Source organism: Pinus tabuliformis, chromosome 2_1 (genome assembly GCF_031772625.1).
Source record: "Pinus tabuliformis cultivar Carrire ecotype Pingquan chromosome 2_1, CPIR1, whole genome shotgun sequence".
Classification (NCBI taxonomy): Eukaryota; Viridiplantae; Streptophyta; class Pinopsida; order Pinales; family Pinaceae; genus Pinus; species Pinus tabuliformis.
Window position 1 is genome coordinate 76717729 of NC_142299.1, and position 19977 is coordinate 76737705.

At 38.8% G+C, this 19977-nt stretch overlaps 1 protein-coding gene across 1 annotated transcript in view; it reads right to left on the reverse strand.

Moving 5' to 3' along the window:
* Positions 1-19977, reverse strand: part of NAR1 (ferredoxin hydrogenase) — a 347518-nt gene that overhangs the window by 192460 nt on the left and 135081 nt on the right. The window contains exon 5 of the mRNA XM_089402187.1: positions 10975-11101. Within this exon, the coding sequence (XP_089258313.1) occupies positions 10975-11101 (127 nt within the window). The remainder of the gene's footprint in view (positions 1-10974; positions 11102-19977) is intronic.

The following is a 19977-nucleotide window of genomic DNA, read 5'->3' on the forward strand; positions in this document are numbered from 1 at the left end:
GTGAGCCGAGAAGAAGCAGTGCAGAGGCTAAGGAAGGCAAAACAAGCCTCACGCAGAGCCACGTAGTAGCTGGGAGGCCTGACACAGTTGGCTGATGAGGTCGGGTTGTTGGTGCTGGGATTGCGCAGAACCTAGGAGCTCTCACCTTCAAGTTGTTGGGGTTTAGAAGGCTATGGGAATATTGCAGCTTGGAGTTTGTGAGGTAGTGTAGTCAGAACAGTACCTGACAGAGCAACGCCAGAGGAGTTGCTACCGAGGGTTTCTATCCGAGGAACCCGGATCAGTGGTGCGGTTGCACAAGACGACCAGAGTAGGGGGCATCTCGACAGTGGCAGAAGGATTTCCAAGAGGGAAATCAAGACTTAAAGGGAGTCCAAAAGAAAACTTCCAGACAGGAAGCAGAGACTCAGACGAGTCAAACAGAGAACTTCTAGGAGGGAAGTAGAGGAGCATCATGGCACTACACGGAGTAAGAGACCAGGATAGACTGGACGGAGCATCAAACTTCGCAGCCTCGAAGGCCAGAATCTTATCTGTACTTGACAGAAATCATGTCAAGAACTTCGCCTTGAGGGTAATAGCTATCCCAATAGACTCTAATGATAATGACAAGTATGAGGAGGCAATGGCGAGGGCCAAGAGCATCATCCTTGACAGGGTCAAGGATCATGTAGTATCACACATTGCCGAGAAGGAAACGACATATAAGATGTGGGAGGCTCTCAAGAAATTGTACTAGCATACTTCTGTGCAAAGAAGAATGCTACTTGAGAATTAGTTGAGGTCATATCAAATGAAGGAGGGAGAACCGATTGACACCTTCCTCAGAGGAGCGAATGAGATCCGAGATCAGTTGACTGCTATAGGGGCCGCGCCAGATCAGGAGTTAATGGTGAGGACAACCCTAAATGTTGTCTCAGAAGATTGGGAGGTATTTGTCTAGAGTATGTTGGGCAGAGGGACTCTCCCACCTTGGGACGAGATGTGCGCTGCTCTTTGCCAGGAAGAGATCAGACGATAGTCGAAGACGGGTAGCAGCAGCAAGGGGATCATAGCAAATAGGAGGAGGAAGATGTTGCCCTAGCATCTGAGAGAAAGCAGGAAAAGCGAAGAAAAAGGATCTCTCCAAGATCAAGTGCTTCCACTGTGGGGAGCTGGGTCATTATGCGACCCAATGTCCAAGGAAGAAGAGTACGGGAGAATCTTTCGAGACTAAGGCAGCGCCAGCACAGGCAAAGAAGGAAGTTTTGACAGACGATGACTGTGCCATGAGTGCGCATGCACCACTTAAGCGAAAGTGGGGAGACATCGAGTTGTAGTCAGGAGGACTACAAACGATGAGGGGCGGGATCCTTGAGGTACCCAGCCTCTTGGATTAGACCTTGTTACGAGAGCCTCGACGAGGAGTAGAAGAACTAGCTAGGTGGGTAGAGACGGATGTGGATGGAGCGGCAGAGAGAGTGGCAGAGAGAGCTACAGTGCAGGAGTCCCAAGACAATGCAGAGCTAGCAGGCTGCAACAGTGCAAGAGGCACAAGAGTGTTGCACCAGTGCAGGAAGGCATAGAGAGGTGTGCAATGGTGCGAGATGCAGGGAGTTGTTGCATCAGCACAAACATCAGAGATAGGGAGCACTTGTCAGTGGCAGAGGGAGATTCAGCATCAGTGGGTGTTTCTAGCCCAACAGGGAGGTCAGATTGGGAGATCAGTTACTTACTTCTCAGTAACTGAGTCGCAGTGCAGCAGTGGCAGCACGATGCAGCATGATGAGAGGAGGTGCAGTGAAGATGCAGTGCTGGGAGGAAGGACCAGTAGCAGCACAGATGTAGAGGGCGTTGTCGTACAGATGCAACAGTGGCAGTGGCAGAACCATGGACAGCAATACAGGAGGCAGCAGTGCAGAGGATGTTGGGCATGAAGGCCTAGCATCCGCACAGGTACGGATGTTGGATGATCAGAGTAATACTAGTGAGGAGTATTGCTAGAGCACAGTCCTCGCTAAGAGGGAGCATTGATTTGGGGTAGCATTTGATGTGCTCTAGCCACGAAATTTGGTGGAGAGGTTGGGGCACATGAGATCTCCAATACCCAGAAAGTGTTTGGGTAAATTCTAAACAGATCAAGAGATAATAAAATAATTAATATTTTTAATGGAGTCCCTAAATCTAAACTTAGCGAAAATAAAATTTTAATGTGTATTAATATGAATCTGTGTTAGAATGGTCCAAAAGACATGGATCAAACCAGATCTAATCTTAGCCATTGATTAGGGACTTAATCTCGGTCGTTGAGATGTCAACAGGAAAAGTATAAGAGGAGGCTTGAGGGTCACTCGTAGAAGACACCAGAGCAATGTTGCACAAAGCAGAGACGAAGCGGGGACGTTTTTTGGAAGCGAGGACACGGAAGCGTCATTTTCCAAAAATCTAGGAAGCGAAGCGTTTGCTATATATATATATATATATATATATATATATATATATATATATATATATATATATATATATATATATTTGCATTTATACTCAAAACAAACATCCCAAATACCAAATTAGTTGTAGAAGACATGAAAACATGCATATTTTTACATAAATCAAGATAGATATAACACCCATTGTACATTAATGATTAATTATTCGAGCATCAACCATCTAGATTCTTCTCCTCTTGTCTAGCCTTTGCCTCTACCTCAATTGTCTAGGGATATTAGTCAACATTGCCCAATTTTGATCAAACTACCTAATTCAAGACTTAAAATATGGTAGAAAAAGCTTAACATGCTTGATCGATTATTTTGACTTGATTGAAAGGTAATTTTTTGCTAAGGGCGTGCCGCGTGACAAAGGAGTTCAACAATTAACACCACCAACACTAGGGTACATATAGGGCTTGGTGCTCTTGATTAAATGCTAATCGCATACCTTCATACTTGATATAATCTAATGAAATGCCACAATCCCATTGATCCTGAATTCCTGAAAACTGTTAAGTCTGCTGAATTTTGAATAGGATATAAAATTCTATTTTCTCCATATGAAGTCCAATGAGGCTGGAACCACTCTCAAACATCCTGAGTCATTTCATGGTAATGTTAAAAATTTAAGTAAAAGGATGAAAATGAAAAATAAAGGAGAATGTCACTTTTACTTTAAGAAATTAACATTACCATGAGGGAGCATTTGCTATATTTATATTTTTTTTGCCTTCATTCCTCACCCCAACCCAAGGTGGACCCACCCCCAACAAGCAAACTCACCTAAAATTTTAAAAAAGAAATGAAAAAAAAACGATTTTCTAAACAGCGCAAAGCTTTTCCGCAATCATACAGAAGCGCCACGCTTCCGACGCCCGAAGCGTCGTACGAAGCGCGCTTCGGAGGCCTGGAAGCGACGCTTCCGTACCACGCTTCCGAATTTCCAGGAAGCGGTAAAAATTTCGGAAGCGGCGCTAACGAATTTGGGAAGCGCGCTTTCGGCGAAGCTTCCTAGGCGCTTCCGTACGGGACACGCTTCGGGGCTTGGAACCGGGGGGGGCGCTTCGTGCAACATTGCACCAGAGTGATTAGTCATTCTATTCTCTAGATTGGGGTTTGCTAACAGAGATAGAATCAGTGATTGGAAGAGCAGCTGAGGGGCATTGAGTACAGAGAGACAGAGAGGTAGAGATAGTGATGGGTTAGCAGCAGAGCAGCCAGAGAGAGAGACGCAGGAGCAGCCAGTGCTCACGCAGAGGCAGCTAAGTGCTGCACAGAACACCAGAGGGGCCAGCGTAATTGACGCAGAGGCTCAGAGAGCTGATGCAAGGCCTCCTGGGGCTGACGCAAGCCAAGATAGGCTGATGTAGCACCAGCGTTGGGCTAGGAGAGGCTGACACAGTCCAGATTCGGCAGACGTTGGGGTTTCTGGGGCAGATTGGTGCTGAGTAGCTGCCTAAAGGATTATCCAAGGTTTCAGCCAATAGATTTCTCAGAAACCGAGAGGTATTACTACTAAGGAAATTCTTCGTTGGGTAGGCTAGTTTCGGCACCCAGATTGTACTCTTATATTGCTTAATAAGAAAACCCTTAGATAGCTGCACTGGTTTTCCCACATTGGGTTTTTCCGGGGACATTAGTCCAAAAATAATGGTGTCATATGGTGTGTTTGTTTCTGTTTCTTTTAGTTGTTGATCTGTAATATGTTGAGCATGCACTAGTGTTTATTTTCAATACTTACATTGTAAATAACTTGTTAAGGAAAATAACAAGTAGGTAGGAATAAATCAGATAAATTGCATGGAGGGTTTCTAACTAAGTAAACTTAGAAACTTCAACACAAGGGTCCCATCAAAAAAGGAAGAATAAAAGTCACTAAAGAAGGACATACAACAACTAGCAATGGAGAAGATTCAAGAAGAAGATCATGACTTCAAAAGAACAAAACCATCGAGAAGACTGCCTACACTCACAGTACCAGAATATTTTTCTTCGCTTGTGTTATTCTTTCGATAATTTTGGGCATAAGGCCATAAATTGTAGAGCCTATGCAAAAGGTAGAAATACAAGAAATCGCCATGAAAATCCCAAGAATTACTATGAAGGTAGTTATAGTAGAAAATCTCGTGAGGTCTTCAACAGAAATTATAATAGTTTTGCCATTCTTAGTTATGAAGCTAAATAAAATGCAACAATTTTGGACACAGCCAGAAATTGTAGAAACAATTTGATAGTTCATTCAAGGGAAACAAGGTAGGTTCCTGTCCATCATTTGTCAGGCCAGATGAGGTAACTCCCAAAACCTAAATGAATTTCCATTAACCAAGCACACATATATATAGATTGATATAGCGACCTTTGGCTTCAAATTCCAAGGTTCGATGTCTCTTCCTATTCTAATGTTTCATATTTACATATTTACAAAATATTTACAATTTCACCAAATCCCTACCAATTAGGTGTCTGACAAATATGAGTTCACATGATGACATATATTTGGAAGGGACTTCATGCTTCTATTGGGGGACATTCCAGTCTTCATGCACATTCTCCTGGGTTAGTAGCTCATCGTTTGAGGAATTTGGTGGCCCTTCTGCTTGGAACTATAACTTTGCACATGCTCCTAGTTCATCCTTGTTTGATTTTGTTGGACACCTATCCTCTAAGCGTTGATGTGGAAGTTGAACAGTCATAGGGAGTCCAAGAGGCCACTTGGAATATGAAACCAAGGGTCACACCAATGTATTATAAATATGTATCATTGTGAATAATAAGGTATTCAAGGTTTTTCTTTCATATATTTGGTCTTAGCCATGGTTATGTTTAACATGGTATTAGAGAGGGTGATTACTGGCCCTACTCCAATTTGAGCCATTGTTCTTGTGACCTTGCCCAACCACTGGCTTTGTGGTCTTCGTTACCCTGTGGCGCCTGCAATTCAGAAATGACAACATATAAATTTAATTGAACTTGGTGCTGAAAACTTATCAGCACTATCCATCCTCACTCAATTAAAAGGTTGCTCGTTCTGCATCCCTAGCAAACTAAGCGCCTCCTGATTGAGCGCTGGTGTCTCCTCGAATTAATTTTGTGTGCATGGAATCTCTGCAATTTTTTGAGCGTTGGAATCAATACTGAAGGTGTAATTATTCTGCATTGAAAAGTTTGTGCGGGTGTCATTAAAGGGAGCAGCGCTTGAGCGAGCACTCGAGCCTGCAACTGCCTCTTGTGAACTCTGCTGAGGAAATTTAAAGGGAATGTTGGGTTTTGCATGGCTTGAAGAATCTCGAGGTTCCCATTTCTGCCTTTTGAGCAAAGGTTTTGCATCAGGAGATTCTCTTGAAGGCAACAAAGACGGGATGGACTTCATTGCATTAGCAGATCCTAAACAATCTCCACCTAAGTTTGACGGCCCTGCTTTCTCTTCTACGTACAATTGTGCAGCTCCTTTGGACTGATCTTCACAAATGCTCTCCATTCCCAATTCAATTTTGTATTCACTATCCAGATGATCACATCCTTCGGTACCAGTAGCAATAATCTTTGAATGATCGAAAGGCAAAACATTCACAATCTCATCTTGCGAAGAAGGTTTTTGCAAACTCCCTTGAAAGAATCGATCTACTCGTGCTTCGTGTTGTACCCGGGACGGGTTGCACATTTTGGCTCTCGGAACGTTGGTTGAGTATCCATTCAGTGGCTTTTAGAGTAGCAGCAAGACACTGAGCTATCAGCGTGAGGGAAACCCATGTTCAAAAGCTGGTCCATTTAATCAATGCCTTGTATCCAACCCAATGTTATTGCATAGCCATGCTCACAAAATCATAAGATGGATGTGAAAAGCAAGTTGTGATTCTCTGGTACCCCACTCCTCCTTGGAAGAAGCGCCAACAACTGAGGGCTTTGTTGTCCTCTCCGCCTATAGCTGGCCAAAATTTGTCTTGCTAGAGCATATCTAGGTTTGCAAAGGTAGAAATTTCTTTGTGTAGCACGAGTTTCTAATTATCCTACTACCTTGGACCAAGTTTTCAAGTTATATCAGTTCGTGGAGGCTTTCAGGGAAAGGACGAGTTGTATCTCCTCTTTCCAAGGCGCGCTATCTCTACATCTCAAGTTATACTCACTCTGCTTAGTGTTCCAAGCTCTTCTTATCCCTGGAATGTGATTTCTTATAATCAGATTGTAATGTATGGTTGAATGGGTACGTGAGATCTCATTCTTCATATCTGGGCAACGTATCTCTATGAAGTTTTTCAACATCCTAAAGCTGGAAAGTGCCATCGCAACTGTAGAGCAAAGATATAGTTATTGTTCTCATCACTGCAAAATGGTTTTGCCTTTCTTGCCATGGTGGGAAAGCAATGTAGAAAATTTGGTAAACCATCGATGAAGTATAAAACCCATGCTGTCATTTTGTTAAAGGGGCAGTCAACCTGTGCCAAGAATCCGAGTTTTATTTGGGATGTAATGACCACTCCACTTGATGTCACTATGATCCAGAGCGCTCTTCCAAAGAGTTCATTTGAGAGGCACTAGATCGCCAACGCACTTGAGACAAATTTATATTGGAAACAGTGATTAAGTAGGTATTTTTCTCATAAATTTGCTACTGGTTATCAATTCAATTTGTCTCTACTCATTATTAGGACCATACATTTAAATGCATTATATTCCTCTCGGCTTTGGGTTGAGTTGAAACTCTTTTCAAGTGTCATTTTCTCTTGTTGAGACCAAGGTTTTTTTGCATCTGGAAGATTATTCATATTTTTTTTCTACTTGGAGTCTACTCTTCTTAATGTGCTAAGAGTACTCTTCCTAATGTGTTGAGAGTACAAGTGGGTATATTTTCCTCATTGTCGTATTATTTGTTGAAATAATGGTCAGAATTGATAATTTATTAGAGTTATTAAGAACTCTAATCGTTTCAATTGTTGAAAGCACAGGTAAAGTCAGCAAAGACACTTTCACAGATACAAAATGCACAAGAGAAGATAGAATTTTTGCAGCTTGAATCTCAGCTTCAACAAAAAGAATTATAGCAATGGAGTCATCATTCTGAACTTGTTTCTGTCCAGAACATTGAGATAGACTCCCATCAACAGCAAGAATATAAAGTTGAGGTTGATTCAAGAGAATATGTGCATGCAAATTTAGAAGTTCATCCTACACTTCTCAAGCCCATCATTAGACCTTGGGAAGAGCTTGTCCATAACAAGCATAGAACTGGTCTTGGATATGACAAGGATGTGTCCTTTCGTATTCCAGATTACTCAAATCCCATCCAGTTTTAGAGTGCGGGATTTATTTATGACAATTCATCTTCAATTGTTCCAGAGTCTGCTCCTCTTTCACAACAGCCACAACAAGTTGTCCAATGCCAACATTATGACCGAGTTGGCCATATGAAATATCATTGTTTTGATCTTCATCTGTGCAAGCATTGTGGTCAGCATACTCATTTTTCACACAAATGCTTCAAAAACAAGCCTCTTGCAAGAACAAAGATTCATCTTGGATGGATCGCTTCTTGGCTATGGGCTTCAACAACCAAGAAGATATTGCAGTCATATATCAAAATCTCTTCTAGAATATTAAAGGGTCTTGCAGTTAAGTTTTCCCTATCATCTCACCTTGTATCTGACAGGGGGGGAAATGATGGTCATATACAATCTTCGAAGCTTCATCAAGCAAGCCTGAGCCACAATATGCCATACCAAATTCAGAGTTGTAGCCAGAGACAAAGATGCCCCTAAGCATTCCTTTGGTTGGTGGTCCGCTTTAAACCATCTATGTGGGGTTGAGACCTCCCTTTTCAGGTTGAGATTCTCCCTCTTCAAAGAATTGGCAACACTTCCTCTAGCAGAAGACTTCAGCTTTTTGCCAGTTTTGGAAGAGTTCCAAGAATTGTATTAAGCATTCCAGAGTTGGTGGTCATCCTAAAACCACTGCAGGTTGTAGACCTCCAGTTTCCAAGTTGAAGGTCTCCCTCTCCAAAGCATTAGGGACACTTCCCCTAGCAGAAGATTTCAACTTCTTACGAGACTTGGAAGAGTTTCGGGAACTGCACTAAGCGTTCCATTGTTGGTGGGCATCCTTAAACCACCACCTTATGCCAACATTTCGGAGAGCACATTAAGCCTAATGCTGCCATGCATTATTGCACACTTTTTATTACAGCGCTCTTCTTGGACTCACACATACCCCTTCGGATTAAGGGGGGAATGTTGGACACCTAATCCTCTAAGGGTTGGTGTGAAGCTAAACAGTCAAAGCGAGTCCAAGAGGCCACTTGGAATACGAAACCAAGGGTCACTCCAATGTATTATAAATATGTATCATTGTGAATAATAAGGTATTCAAGGTTTATATTTCATATATTTGGTCTTAGCCAAGGTGATGTTTAACAGATTTTAAGCACAATCATAGGATCTAAGTGTGAAAAAAAATACTAGACTAGCTACTTGTAAAATAAGAAAGGAAAAAGAATAAAATTGTTGTGAAATTGACCAATGACGCAAGGAGACAATTCGAATTACTAGTAAAATATGATGGTATATTATTGTTGAACATGAATATGATATATAGACTAACCAATAGGCCAACCAACTCAAATTAGGTTGGGGTTCCATGTGCATGCAATCGGTGTAACTCAAAAGCACTCTCCCTAGTTCACAAATAAGTCAAAAATAGACTAAGAAACCCAAAATTAGCAAAATATCCTAAAATGGAGTCAACTGGAAGAAGTGGAGTTAGAAATCAGTTAGAACTAATTAATAGCTCTCACGTGCAAAATACTAACTAAATAAACTCCAAAATAGGACCAAAAGTTAACTAACAAGGGGAGGAGAGAGAAATGGTAGTTAACATAGGGAGGAAGTGCATACTCAAGGAAGGCATATGCATGAGGCAGTATGAATTTATGGAGTGGAAATAGCCATGTCATCCTCCAACCAGTGTTCACTGAGTGCCACATGGCATCCTCGGTGGCACCCCCACTAAAAATAGAAACCCCCTAAAAAAAAGAATTTGCTAAATGATAGGAAATGTCTAGTAGTGGATAAAAAGTGGTCATACGTGCCCCTAATAATGTACGAAAGAGAGTCCAATGATGGCCATAGTGTAGGCGCTAATGAGGTCCTAATGAACTACTATGTGCAATGTACCCTAACAATCCCTCTCTTATAGGGTGTTACAACGAAAGTGGACCTTATTGCACACATTGCTATGGTATTTCTTGAAAGAAGGGTTGGTTATTGTAGTGGAGAAAATGCCCTAACAAATTTTGCTATCTTTGGCATGGCTTTGGCATTTCAATGTTGTTGACCAATTCATCTAGAGGAGCACTCTACTATAGTTGGCATCTTGGCACATTCTATGATTAAGTAACTATACTTGCACATTTTCAAGGGTATCCATCAATTTTTAAGGATTATTTTATTTTTGGTGGTCCTAGATCCAAAAGGAATAACTACTATTGACACACTCTTCAAGGGTGCCCCACTCATGTCATTTACGGAGGAGTTGATTGGTGCATTAGCGAGAGGGCTCCACTAACTAAACTTGTTATTTATCACATAAGTTTGGTACACATTGATGAAGAGGCATAATCACCTTGCGCATATTCCTAGTGCATACCTCCTCAAGGACAATATTTTTATTATCTTACTTGTTTAATGTGGCCCCATTGCACGCATCTCAAGGGTGCACCCCTTCCTTGAGTATTTGTTGGTCAAAGTGGACTTCCTAGAGAAATCCCTCACTATTGAAAGCACACACAACACATTTTCACCACTTTTTTGAAGAGTGACCCTTCTATTTACTTAGCATAAAAAATATTTTATTCAACGATGGTCATTGAAGGTAATTCTTGAGGAGCATTCCAAACAAGCAGGAACATAAGTGAGAGTGCCACATAACTTAGGACAGCCCACATGATCACCTAGCTCCAAACCCATCTCTGAAATTCAACCAGTAATTTAGGACAGCCAACTGCAAGTGTGACGTTAGTCAATCTAATATATCAGAGAGACAGTTAGAAAGCAACACAAAATAATAATGAAATCCCAGCCCCTACATCTCCGTCATTTTTTTTGCGGGAGTTTTGAACACATTGTCTACTACAAGATGGTAAACTGTTATGGAACTACCCAATTCTTTGCACCTTGATTTTGAACACAATACAACTAGCATAATCCATATGAAGAATAACAACAACAGCAATAACCATCTGTACTCTATATTTATTTATGCTAACAAGAATACCACTTGATAAAAATAACTTTTCTCGAGTGTGAAACATTGCAAATGATTGAGTAGTAAAAGCAAACAAAATGCCCTTTGAGTGCTACCAAGGATCTTCAAAATGCCTTATACTGCTATCAAAGACTCCATCTAAATCCCACATGACAAGTATCTACCAAGATATCTTCACTATTGTGTTTTACTCATTAGTGCTCAAAGACCATTTTTTATAAAAAGAAAAATGTAGGAGGTCAAATCTTACACGAGGCCCATTTTCTCGCAGACATGATGTTTAATAATTGCACCCATTGCCTGTTGAGGGCTTTTCACAGTGCTGATATATGGTAAAATATATGGTCCAAGTGTTTTCTCAGCATAGCATATCCAACCTGAAATACAAAGCATAATTATTCTATAAACCTCATCTCCAAATTGTAGTTTTAGGCATATGAATATACAGAACACACATATTCATGCAAGCATTTGACATAAAAACCTCATAAAGTATTCTTTCTCCATATCAAAGAACCAGAAAGAACACGACCTTGAACACCTTCATGCATGGCTTCAAGTCAGTTTTTTCATTTATGTTTTTCTTATTTTACTAAATAAAAATATATAACTTTAAATTAAAGTAAATTGAAAATATTGATCAGCCTTCACCGTTAATTTTACAGTTGTTCCAATACAGTTTTGATACCACTAATTGCCAATATCCAAAAGTAAATGAAATGTTATACCCTGTTTGCAATTATTCCTCAGCAGCTCAGGCAGTGGCTTTGGGTTCCACCGACCACATGAAATACAATTTATCAACCATAAAGATTGCAATTCCCAAAGATAGGAAAATGGTCATTTTGAGTGGACAGTTTCAAGCGGGATTTCTGTTTGAAAACATTAGAAATATTATATATGCATATATTAAATCTTAAGAATTTAACACTCATGAAGATGGAAAAACCCTTTGAATTGATGTTTACAATGGGAACATGTTTATGTGAAGAAGAAATATCACTCATGAAACATAAAGAAATGTGAATCCTTGACAATGATCCCATCCCTTTGGCTTGGGAAAGAGATCTATAGATGTTACTTATTAGACCAGAAGATAAAGTGACATATGAGACATATAAGTTATATGTAACTTTCCTCGGCATCAAAACATAAACAACCATTAACTATGACTTCTGATGTCACACTGAGGGTGCCAAGATCAGATAAGAAAATTTTATTAATGTCCAACAAATGGCCACAAAAGTAGGTCAAAGTGACTAAACAATACGTCCAGCATGAATACATTGTGGGAGTGCAAGGGTTATTCCTAGATATCCTAGATAATGAGATAGATAGTGACAGAGACAGTGACCCATAAAACTACCTATTATTTGTTGATGTTTGTAGCTCAGGCACGTACTTCTACACAAGCCTAAGTGTCTAGGCATACAGAAGTCACCCAAGATCTCTTTAGACACTTGCTCTAGTAGGAGCAAGTTGCATTTGTAACTTAGCTTAAGTTTTAACTTAGGAAAAGCAGATAATTGTTATGTTGGCTTATTGAGCTAAAGAAACATTAGAAAAAGTAAAGTGTTTACTCTAGTAATTATGTTTTAATCTCAACACTTGGTCTCCTAAGTTACCAGCAAACGGATACTGATCCACCACATTTTTGAAAATCCAGAATTGGAATACAGTGGGCAAATACCACATATGATAAATACAATAATATTTTTTGAATTTTCAAAAACATATTCAAGGTTAAAAATCAAAACGATTCATGAATCAAAACATTAGAACTGAAATCATTTGGCAACTTATAAATCTAAAGACTAAAATCATGATGCATCATGCTTTATACATGAAGAATAATGGTAAATACAAAATTAAGTATCTCGTCAATGATTACTCTATTGATATGATGATGTAGAGTAGGTCTAACTCTAACCACACGTCGAAAAATGGGTCCACGTGCTCTTCATTTGAATATTTCAACTTTACATCATGATCAACAGGTCATCTTCCTCAACATTAGCCTCTAAATCTAAAAATCCCATCTAGTTACAATGGTAAATGAATATTATACACAATTTGAGAACATGCTATAGTCTACGTATCATATTGTTCTAAGAGGACTCTTCATCTAAAGTTTGATGGAATTGATCTAATTAAATTATTATTGACACAACCATCCTTTGTACACTTGTTGTATTAGGCCTTGTAAAGGTGGAAACACCCATCTTTTTATTGTACTAGTGCACCTGTCTTTATTCCCCACATGGACCCATATCTCTTATCTATGCACACCTCTTTGGCCATGGTCATCTTTCTTCATGGCAATCTCACAATTCATGATGACTTTGTGCTCCACGAGGAATAATATTAGTATATTACATTCTTCGAGGCAAGGAAGAAGGTTCGCCGCATTCTCCAAGACAAGCCAAACCATCTCCAAGACAAAGCACTCAAAATGCCCCCTTCTCAAAGTGCCTTTTCAAGCATGTTGTCATGACTCATAACTAAAGGGGCCCGACTTCGCTTCCAACAATCGTGAGGGTTAAATGAGGCAACGTGGCACCCTCTTTTAGCAAATGTTACATCCAATAAAGGTCACTCCAATAGACTGAGATCAAGTCGTAAGAAAGCAAGTCAAGCCTTAAATCACCAAAACAAAAAAGCATTGGACCTGTTGTCGCCCAAATTGTACAGGCAATACGCGACAATGCTCGGGGTGAGAGTTGTCACTCTAATCCCCGCCCTTGTCTCCCTACAGCAAGCTATGGGGGGTAGTCCCTATGAAATGTGAAGATGAGATACTTGTTGACAACCAAATGGTCTGGGAGACACGATTGAATGGCCTAGCAACTTGGTTAAATTAGGAAGTTTAATGATTTGATTAGATTATCGTGGAAGACCAGTGCCTTAAATGGAGTCAGCTACTTGCTTAAGATAGATTATTTACCAAGTTACTACATGAATAGTTGTTGCTTAAGGATGCCAAACTATCCTAAATGGGATGCAAATCCTACAACCTATGTGAGATGTAAAGTCTTGGTTTATTTTAAATTATATGCCTATCTAGGTGTACCCTTTCTCTCAACTGTTTTGAAGTTAGTCTCTATAGTGTGTTGTGAGAGAGAACCAAGGGGAAGCAAGCTAGGGCTTGATCAACGATCCCTCCCCTTTGGTTCTAACCACCCAATGCCTCTGGCGCTGCAGAGACTAGAGCTCTGACGACTGCAAGGTCACCGTATTAACCACTAAAAACGTTCAAGACTCCTAAAGCTAGATGAGAAAGGTGGGCCTATCTCTCTATCGACCAAGCTTATGCTTGGAAGTTAATTAATTAATGCAAGAGGCTAGTCCTAAGATGCAAATGCAAGATATGAGTGAATTTTCTTAAGGTGAGATTATTTAATTTCTCAAGTACTTAAAGACAAGATACAATGATTTTCAATTAAGAATAATGAAGTACTTAAACAATAAATAAATGACAACCTTCACTGCAAGAGAAAGTGCTCAAATTCAACGGTGCAAAAAAATGTTGTCGATATCACCAAAAGACAATTGCTTAAGAGATAAAAAAGATCAAATGGACAAGATCAATTCTCCTTAACACAATTAGCAATCTTCAAGATTATAATAATGAATTACCAATATGCCAATGAAAGAGTGACTTACATTATTAATCCACAAGAGCTATTTAACTCAACAATGAACAATGTATCCACTTATCTCACAATGATAATAACAATGAGCAACAAGAACACTAATCACAATGTCACTTGGAGCAATTAGCCAATCTCATTAGACAATCATCAAATCAATTAGAGCACTTACGTGTGTTAATGCAAGAGTGCAAATAAATGTCAATGATGCAGAAATGCAATATGGATGATACAAGAGACATATGATTGCAGCAATAAGAAAATCACCCAATTTCTCAATTAAACACTTATCCAAGATCTAAAGGATGCAGGAAACAAGAGCTAAGTGAAATTAGATGACTTTCAGCATTTTTTCCAACCACTGTAATTTTTATATCAGACCTTATGCAGTAAATTTCAGACCTTAAATTATTGTTTCAGCATTCAAAAAATGATCGAATATGCCAAGAAATATAAGCCCAATGAGTGCAAGTGACAAGATAGTGACAAAATACAATTAACAATGAGTTATTAGGCCATTGTTATTCAATTTTATCACTGTTGTAAATGTTTTTATGCGGTTGTAGCAAACATATCAAATCTGAAATCAACTCAACAATCCACATGAAATCCACTTATATGCACTTAAATTGACTTAGGATTAATTCTCAATGCCTTTGATTATTAATGAATTTAGGCTTATTAAAAAAATGTGTTTAGGCCTTGAATACACTGTCGTCATAAAATACTTCAGAATTTAAATTTAGGACAGTGATATAAATTATTGTTTCAGCATTCAAAAAATGATCAAATATGCCAAGAAATATAAGCCCAATGAGTGCAAGTGACCAGATAGTGATGAAATACGATTACCAATGAGTTATTAGGCCATTGTTATTCAATTTTATCACTGTTGTAAATGTTTTTACGCGGTTGTAGCAAACATATCAAATCTGAAATCAACCCAGCAATCCACAAGAAATCCACTTATATGCACTTAAATTGACTTGGGATTAATTCTCAATGCCTTCGATTATTAATGAATTTAGGCTTATTAAAAAATGTGTTTAGTCCTTGAATACATTGTCATCATAAAATATTTCAGAATTTAAATTTAGGACAGTGATGAAACAAGAGGGCAAGGGAGAAAACCAAAAGACCTAGTGACCTTGACCAAGAGAATTAGCAAGCATAGGTCTACATAAATCAGAATGTATGAGTTGAAGCACCTGACTAGTTTTTTATTTGCTTGAAGGGAATGGTCTCTTTATATGCTTTCCACTTGCACATCCTGGGTAAACTCCTTCATGATCCATTATGATCTCAAGCATTCCATAAACCATCTTCCTTACATAAGGTAAAGCTTTGTAGTGTAGGTGAGCCAATCTTTTGTGCCATAGCTCACACTAAAGATCAGTATCATGGACCAATGCATAAATGGGTTTACCATTGACTTTGTAAAGCCCTTCACATCTTGATCCAAGAGTGAAAGTTTCTCTCATACTTGAGTTCAAAGGCCAGGTTAGAACTTTTCCATTAATAAAACCAATTTTCATTCATTTATCTTCTAGAGCAGATATGGATACAATATCCTTTTTCAAACCAGGCACATAATACACTTCATGCAGAAAAATAGATTTGTTGTCATCTAACTGAAATGAAAATGAACCATAACTTTGACTTGGTGAGTAGAATTATCTCCAAAGATAACATTTAAATTAGTCTCCCTCTCAACTAGATTAAAGAGTGCTTTGTAACCAGTAAAATGTTTGAAAGCACCACTATCAACTAACCAACTATCAAATGAATCTGCAGAAGAAGCACTGGAGAGAGTAGAAATAAGAAAATATTTTGATTGAGTTTCCACTGCATTATTTCTATACCTTGGATTTCTTATTTTCTTAGGATGGTCTTTTCTTTAATTTTTAGAAGTGACTTTTCTATAATCAGATTTGTTTTTTAATCTAGGTGCTCTCCTTTCTTTACAACCACGAGCAAAGCGACCATGCTTTTGACAATTAAAGCATCTAACTTTTGACATGTCTAGATTCTCTTTATTTGATTTGAAAGCATATTTCTTTTTTATTACCTTTCTTACTATTGTCATAGGCTGAAAATGCAATAGGATTTCCTTCTTCATGATGTGAAATTCTCCCTCTAGAGATCATTCTAGCCTCCTCTTGGATACACTTTCCCAAGAGCTCATCAAATGTGGAAATAGTGTTGATATTGTTGATGGTGGTGATAAAATTCTCCCAAACAGGAGAAAGGCCTCCAAGCGCAATTAACATCATTTCTTTGTCAGGTACAACTTCACCAACTGTTGACAATTGATTCCTGATTTTGGTCATTCTCAGGAAGTATGCTTGAACCGTCTCTCCTATGTTCATCTCAATCTCTTTCATTTGATTCTTCAAGGCAATAATTTGGTTCAAGTTACTAATTGCAAACATGTCAATTAGTTTTTCATTCATTCCTTTAGCTTTCTTCAAACCAAAAACATAAGTAATGAGATGATCTCTAAGAGAATCAAGGATAATTTTTCTAGATTTCACCCTTTTTATGTTTCGATTTGACAAAAGCACTTGAATTCTCTAGTGGATCAGCTATTGTGCCTTCAAAATACCCCAGAAATTCGTGTTCTTCAAGAGTGATATCTAGTCTTGCTTTCCACGGACCAAAGTTTGAAGCGACATTTAACTTCCCCTCTACCTTTTTGTTAAACTTGGCAACTAGGGCCGAACTTCACATTGGACAGTGCATATGAGGCAGCTAATATTTTTATTGGATTCCTCCCTCCGAGAGGTGTAGGATTGATCTAAATATCATCTCATTTTGACATGTACAAATGGAATTATGAATTTATTCTTTATGGACAAATTGTCAAAGTTGGTCACCAAACTAATGTAGGCTCAGAAACCCAACAGTCACATCTATTCATCTTCAACATTTGCATATAAATACAAGGTGCCTCCTCCTCATTTAGACACTTCACTCACTCACATATCTCTCTCTCCTTCATTGATTGGGTATGGATTTCTGAGGCAGCTCTCCACACGTGCGAAGAAGAACATCTCTTTTCTGTCCCTGCATTGACCAACGTTGACCTGTTTTAACTGCGTTTTGTCAGGGATACTTTGTTTGAGTAGGCTACATTTCTTGGCACAGAAAACGAGGTTGTTTGACCAGCATTGACTTCAAAAGGGTTTGTTGCAGTGTTGACTTTCATTGACCAGGTTTGACTGGATATTTTCAGACTAATTTTTGGGCTATTTGACTTGTTGTTGGAGGCTGAGTTGACCGAGTTGTTTTGGAGGTCACATTTTGCCCTGTTGACCAACGTTGACTTTCTGGTTAGGGCTTTCTGTAGCTGTAGTTTTTTGGGATAGATTTCATTGTGATTGGGCAAGTGAATATTGCATATTGTACTCTCTCTCTACTGAACTTTTTAAGAATAATAAGAAGAATTTATCAAAGGGTTTCCCCACATTGGGGTTTGTCCCTGGTTAGCGCCATATCTTGTGTCCTATTGTCTTGGCTTTGTCTTCTACTATTATTGTTTATGTTCTATCTGCATTTTACTGTCATGTTGATGTGATTGTTAATCTAGATATTGATATTGGGCTAATAAGAAAATTGAAGTAAAATTGCTCTTAAGCATAGAACATACCATTGTTATCTAAAATTAACATGGAATCAGAGTTGCGTTGAAGACAAAGCCCAAGCAAGAGTGGGAAGAGCAATCACTGAGATCCTTTGATCAAGGACAAGATTCAATTGTCTCCACATCCTACTTTAAGTCTGATGATAAGCTTCATGATAAATCTGATTATCATGCATGGAAGATGTCTCTTGACTTGACTTTAGAAGAGCAAGATGTTATGGACTATGTGCAGGAAAGATTTCAAAACCTCCTTCTATGCACCGACTGCCGCTAAGACAAAGTACAAGAAGGGTAAAGTCAAAGCAAAGAAGATCATTAGGGATTCTATCCACAAGCATTTAGTTGCTTACATCTCCGATTTGAACACATCAAAGGAGATATATGACAGGTTGGTTGGCATGTTCAAATCTAGCAATGCAAACCAAATTCTCTTTCTCAAAAACAAGCTGAAGAATATAAAGAAGGGAAGAGGTGAAGACATTCAATCCTACTTCATGAGGATTACTGAGATCAAAAATGATCTTCTTTCGATTGGAGAAGCTATTGTTGAGATGGAGCTTACTCTCATTGCCCTTGGAGGACTCCCTCGTGAATGTCACGTGTTCAACACCATTATTCTTAATAATGACGGGACTCCAGGTTTTGAAGAATTGTTGACTGAATGTTCTCAAGAAGAAACAAGGATGATGGAACTAGATATGCCTTCAAATAGGAATGATCCTACTACATTCTCTGCTCATGCTAAAAGGATGAACAACGCAGGTTCAAAGAAGCAATGTCAAGGAATGTCAGGTTTCAAAAATGGAAGAAAGGGAAGATGCTTCATTTGCAACAAGTTTGGCCACTATGCTAGGGAGTGTCCTAATAGAAGGGATACACCTCATGATGAGGGCAACCACAACAACAACAACATCAAGGGCAACAACAATCAAAGGAATGGCAGATTCAACAACTAAGGAAAAAGGAATGATCCCGCTCCTCATCAAGAAAATGCTCGCCCTCCCAAGAGATCAAGAAACACTAGGTATGATGAATCTAATGTTGTTGATAACAAGCAAAAATAATTTTATCTTATATCTGCCCTCTCTACTGCATCTCCTTCGTACACTTTGGGAAATTGGTTGGTCGATAATGGTGCATCAAGGCACTTCACTGGATATAAGGAAGCCCTTTCAAATCTGATTGAAAAGGATACAAATTTGGCAATTATCCTTGGAGACAATGCCACCTATCCTGTGAAGGGAGTTGGGAATTTTACTCTTCAATTGAATCAAGGTAACACCATTCATCTACAAGAAGTACTATATGTACCCGATCTAAAGGAGAACTCGGTATCTATCTTGATCAAAAAAACCTTTGGTAGCAAGTGGGGCCTCTTCAGGTGATCTCTAGTCTCTGTGGACTTGCTTCACCAAGGCTTTGATACCATGTTAAAATCTGAAAGTTCTATGCAGAAATTTAAAAATTATTTGCAGAAACTTGAAATTTCTATGCAGAAAACTAAATGTACTTTGCAGAAAATTGAATGGAACTGAATGTACTTCGCAAAAAGTTGAATGTACTCTGCAGAAAATTGAATATACTTTGCAGAAAACTAAATGTACTTTGCAAAAAATTGAATGTTCTATGTTGGATTTCAGTGATCTGTGGTTTGTGCTTTTCGAATTTTTGATCGGAGAATCCACAGTAGTCGAGTTTTTACACCAACGTTTCAAATCCCAAATGGGATCCATCATCAGGGTAAAGAGAAAGATGATAAAAAGAAGAGCCAGATGGAGGGAATAAATATTAATGAGGGAAAAAATTGAATGTTCTATGTTGTTACAATTACTTAGAATGCAAATTTCTTCTTCACAACTTTTCAGATCAGCAATTGTAGATAGAATATAAACTTAAGGACCATATGAAGACAACCAAGCACAAATATGAAACACTGAGTGTTACGTCTAATGATCAGGAC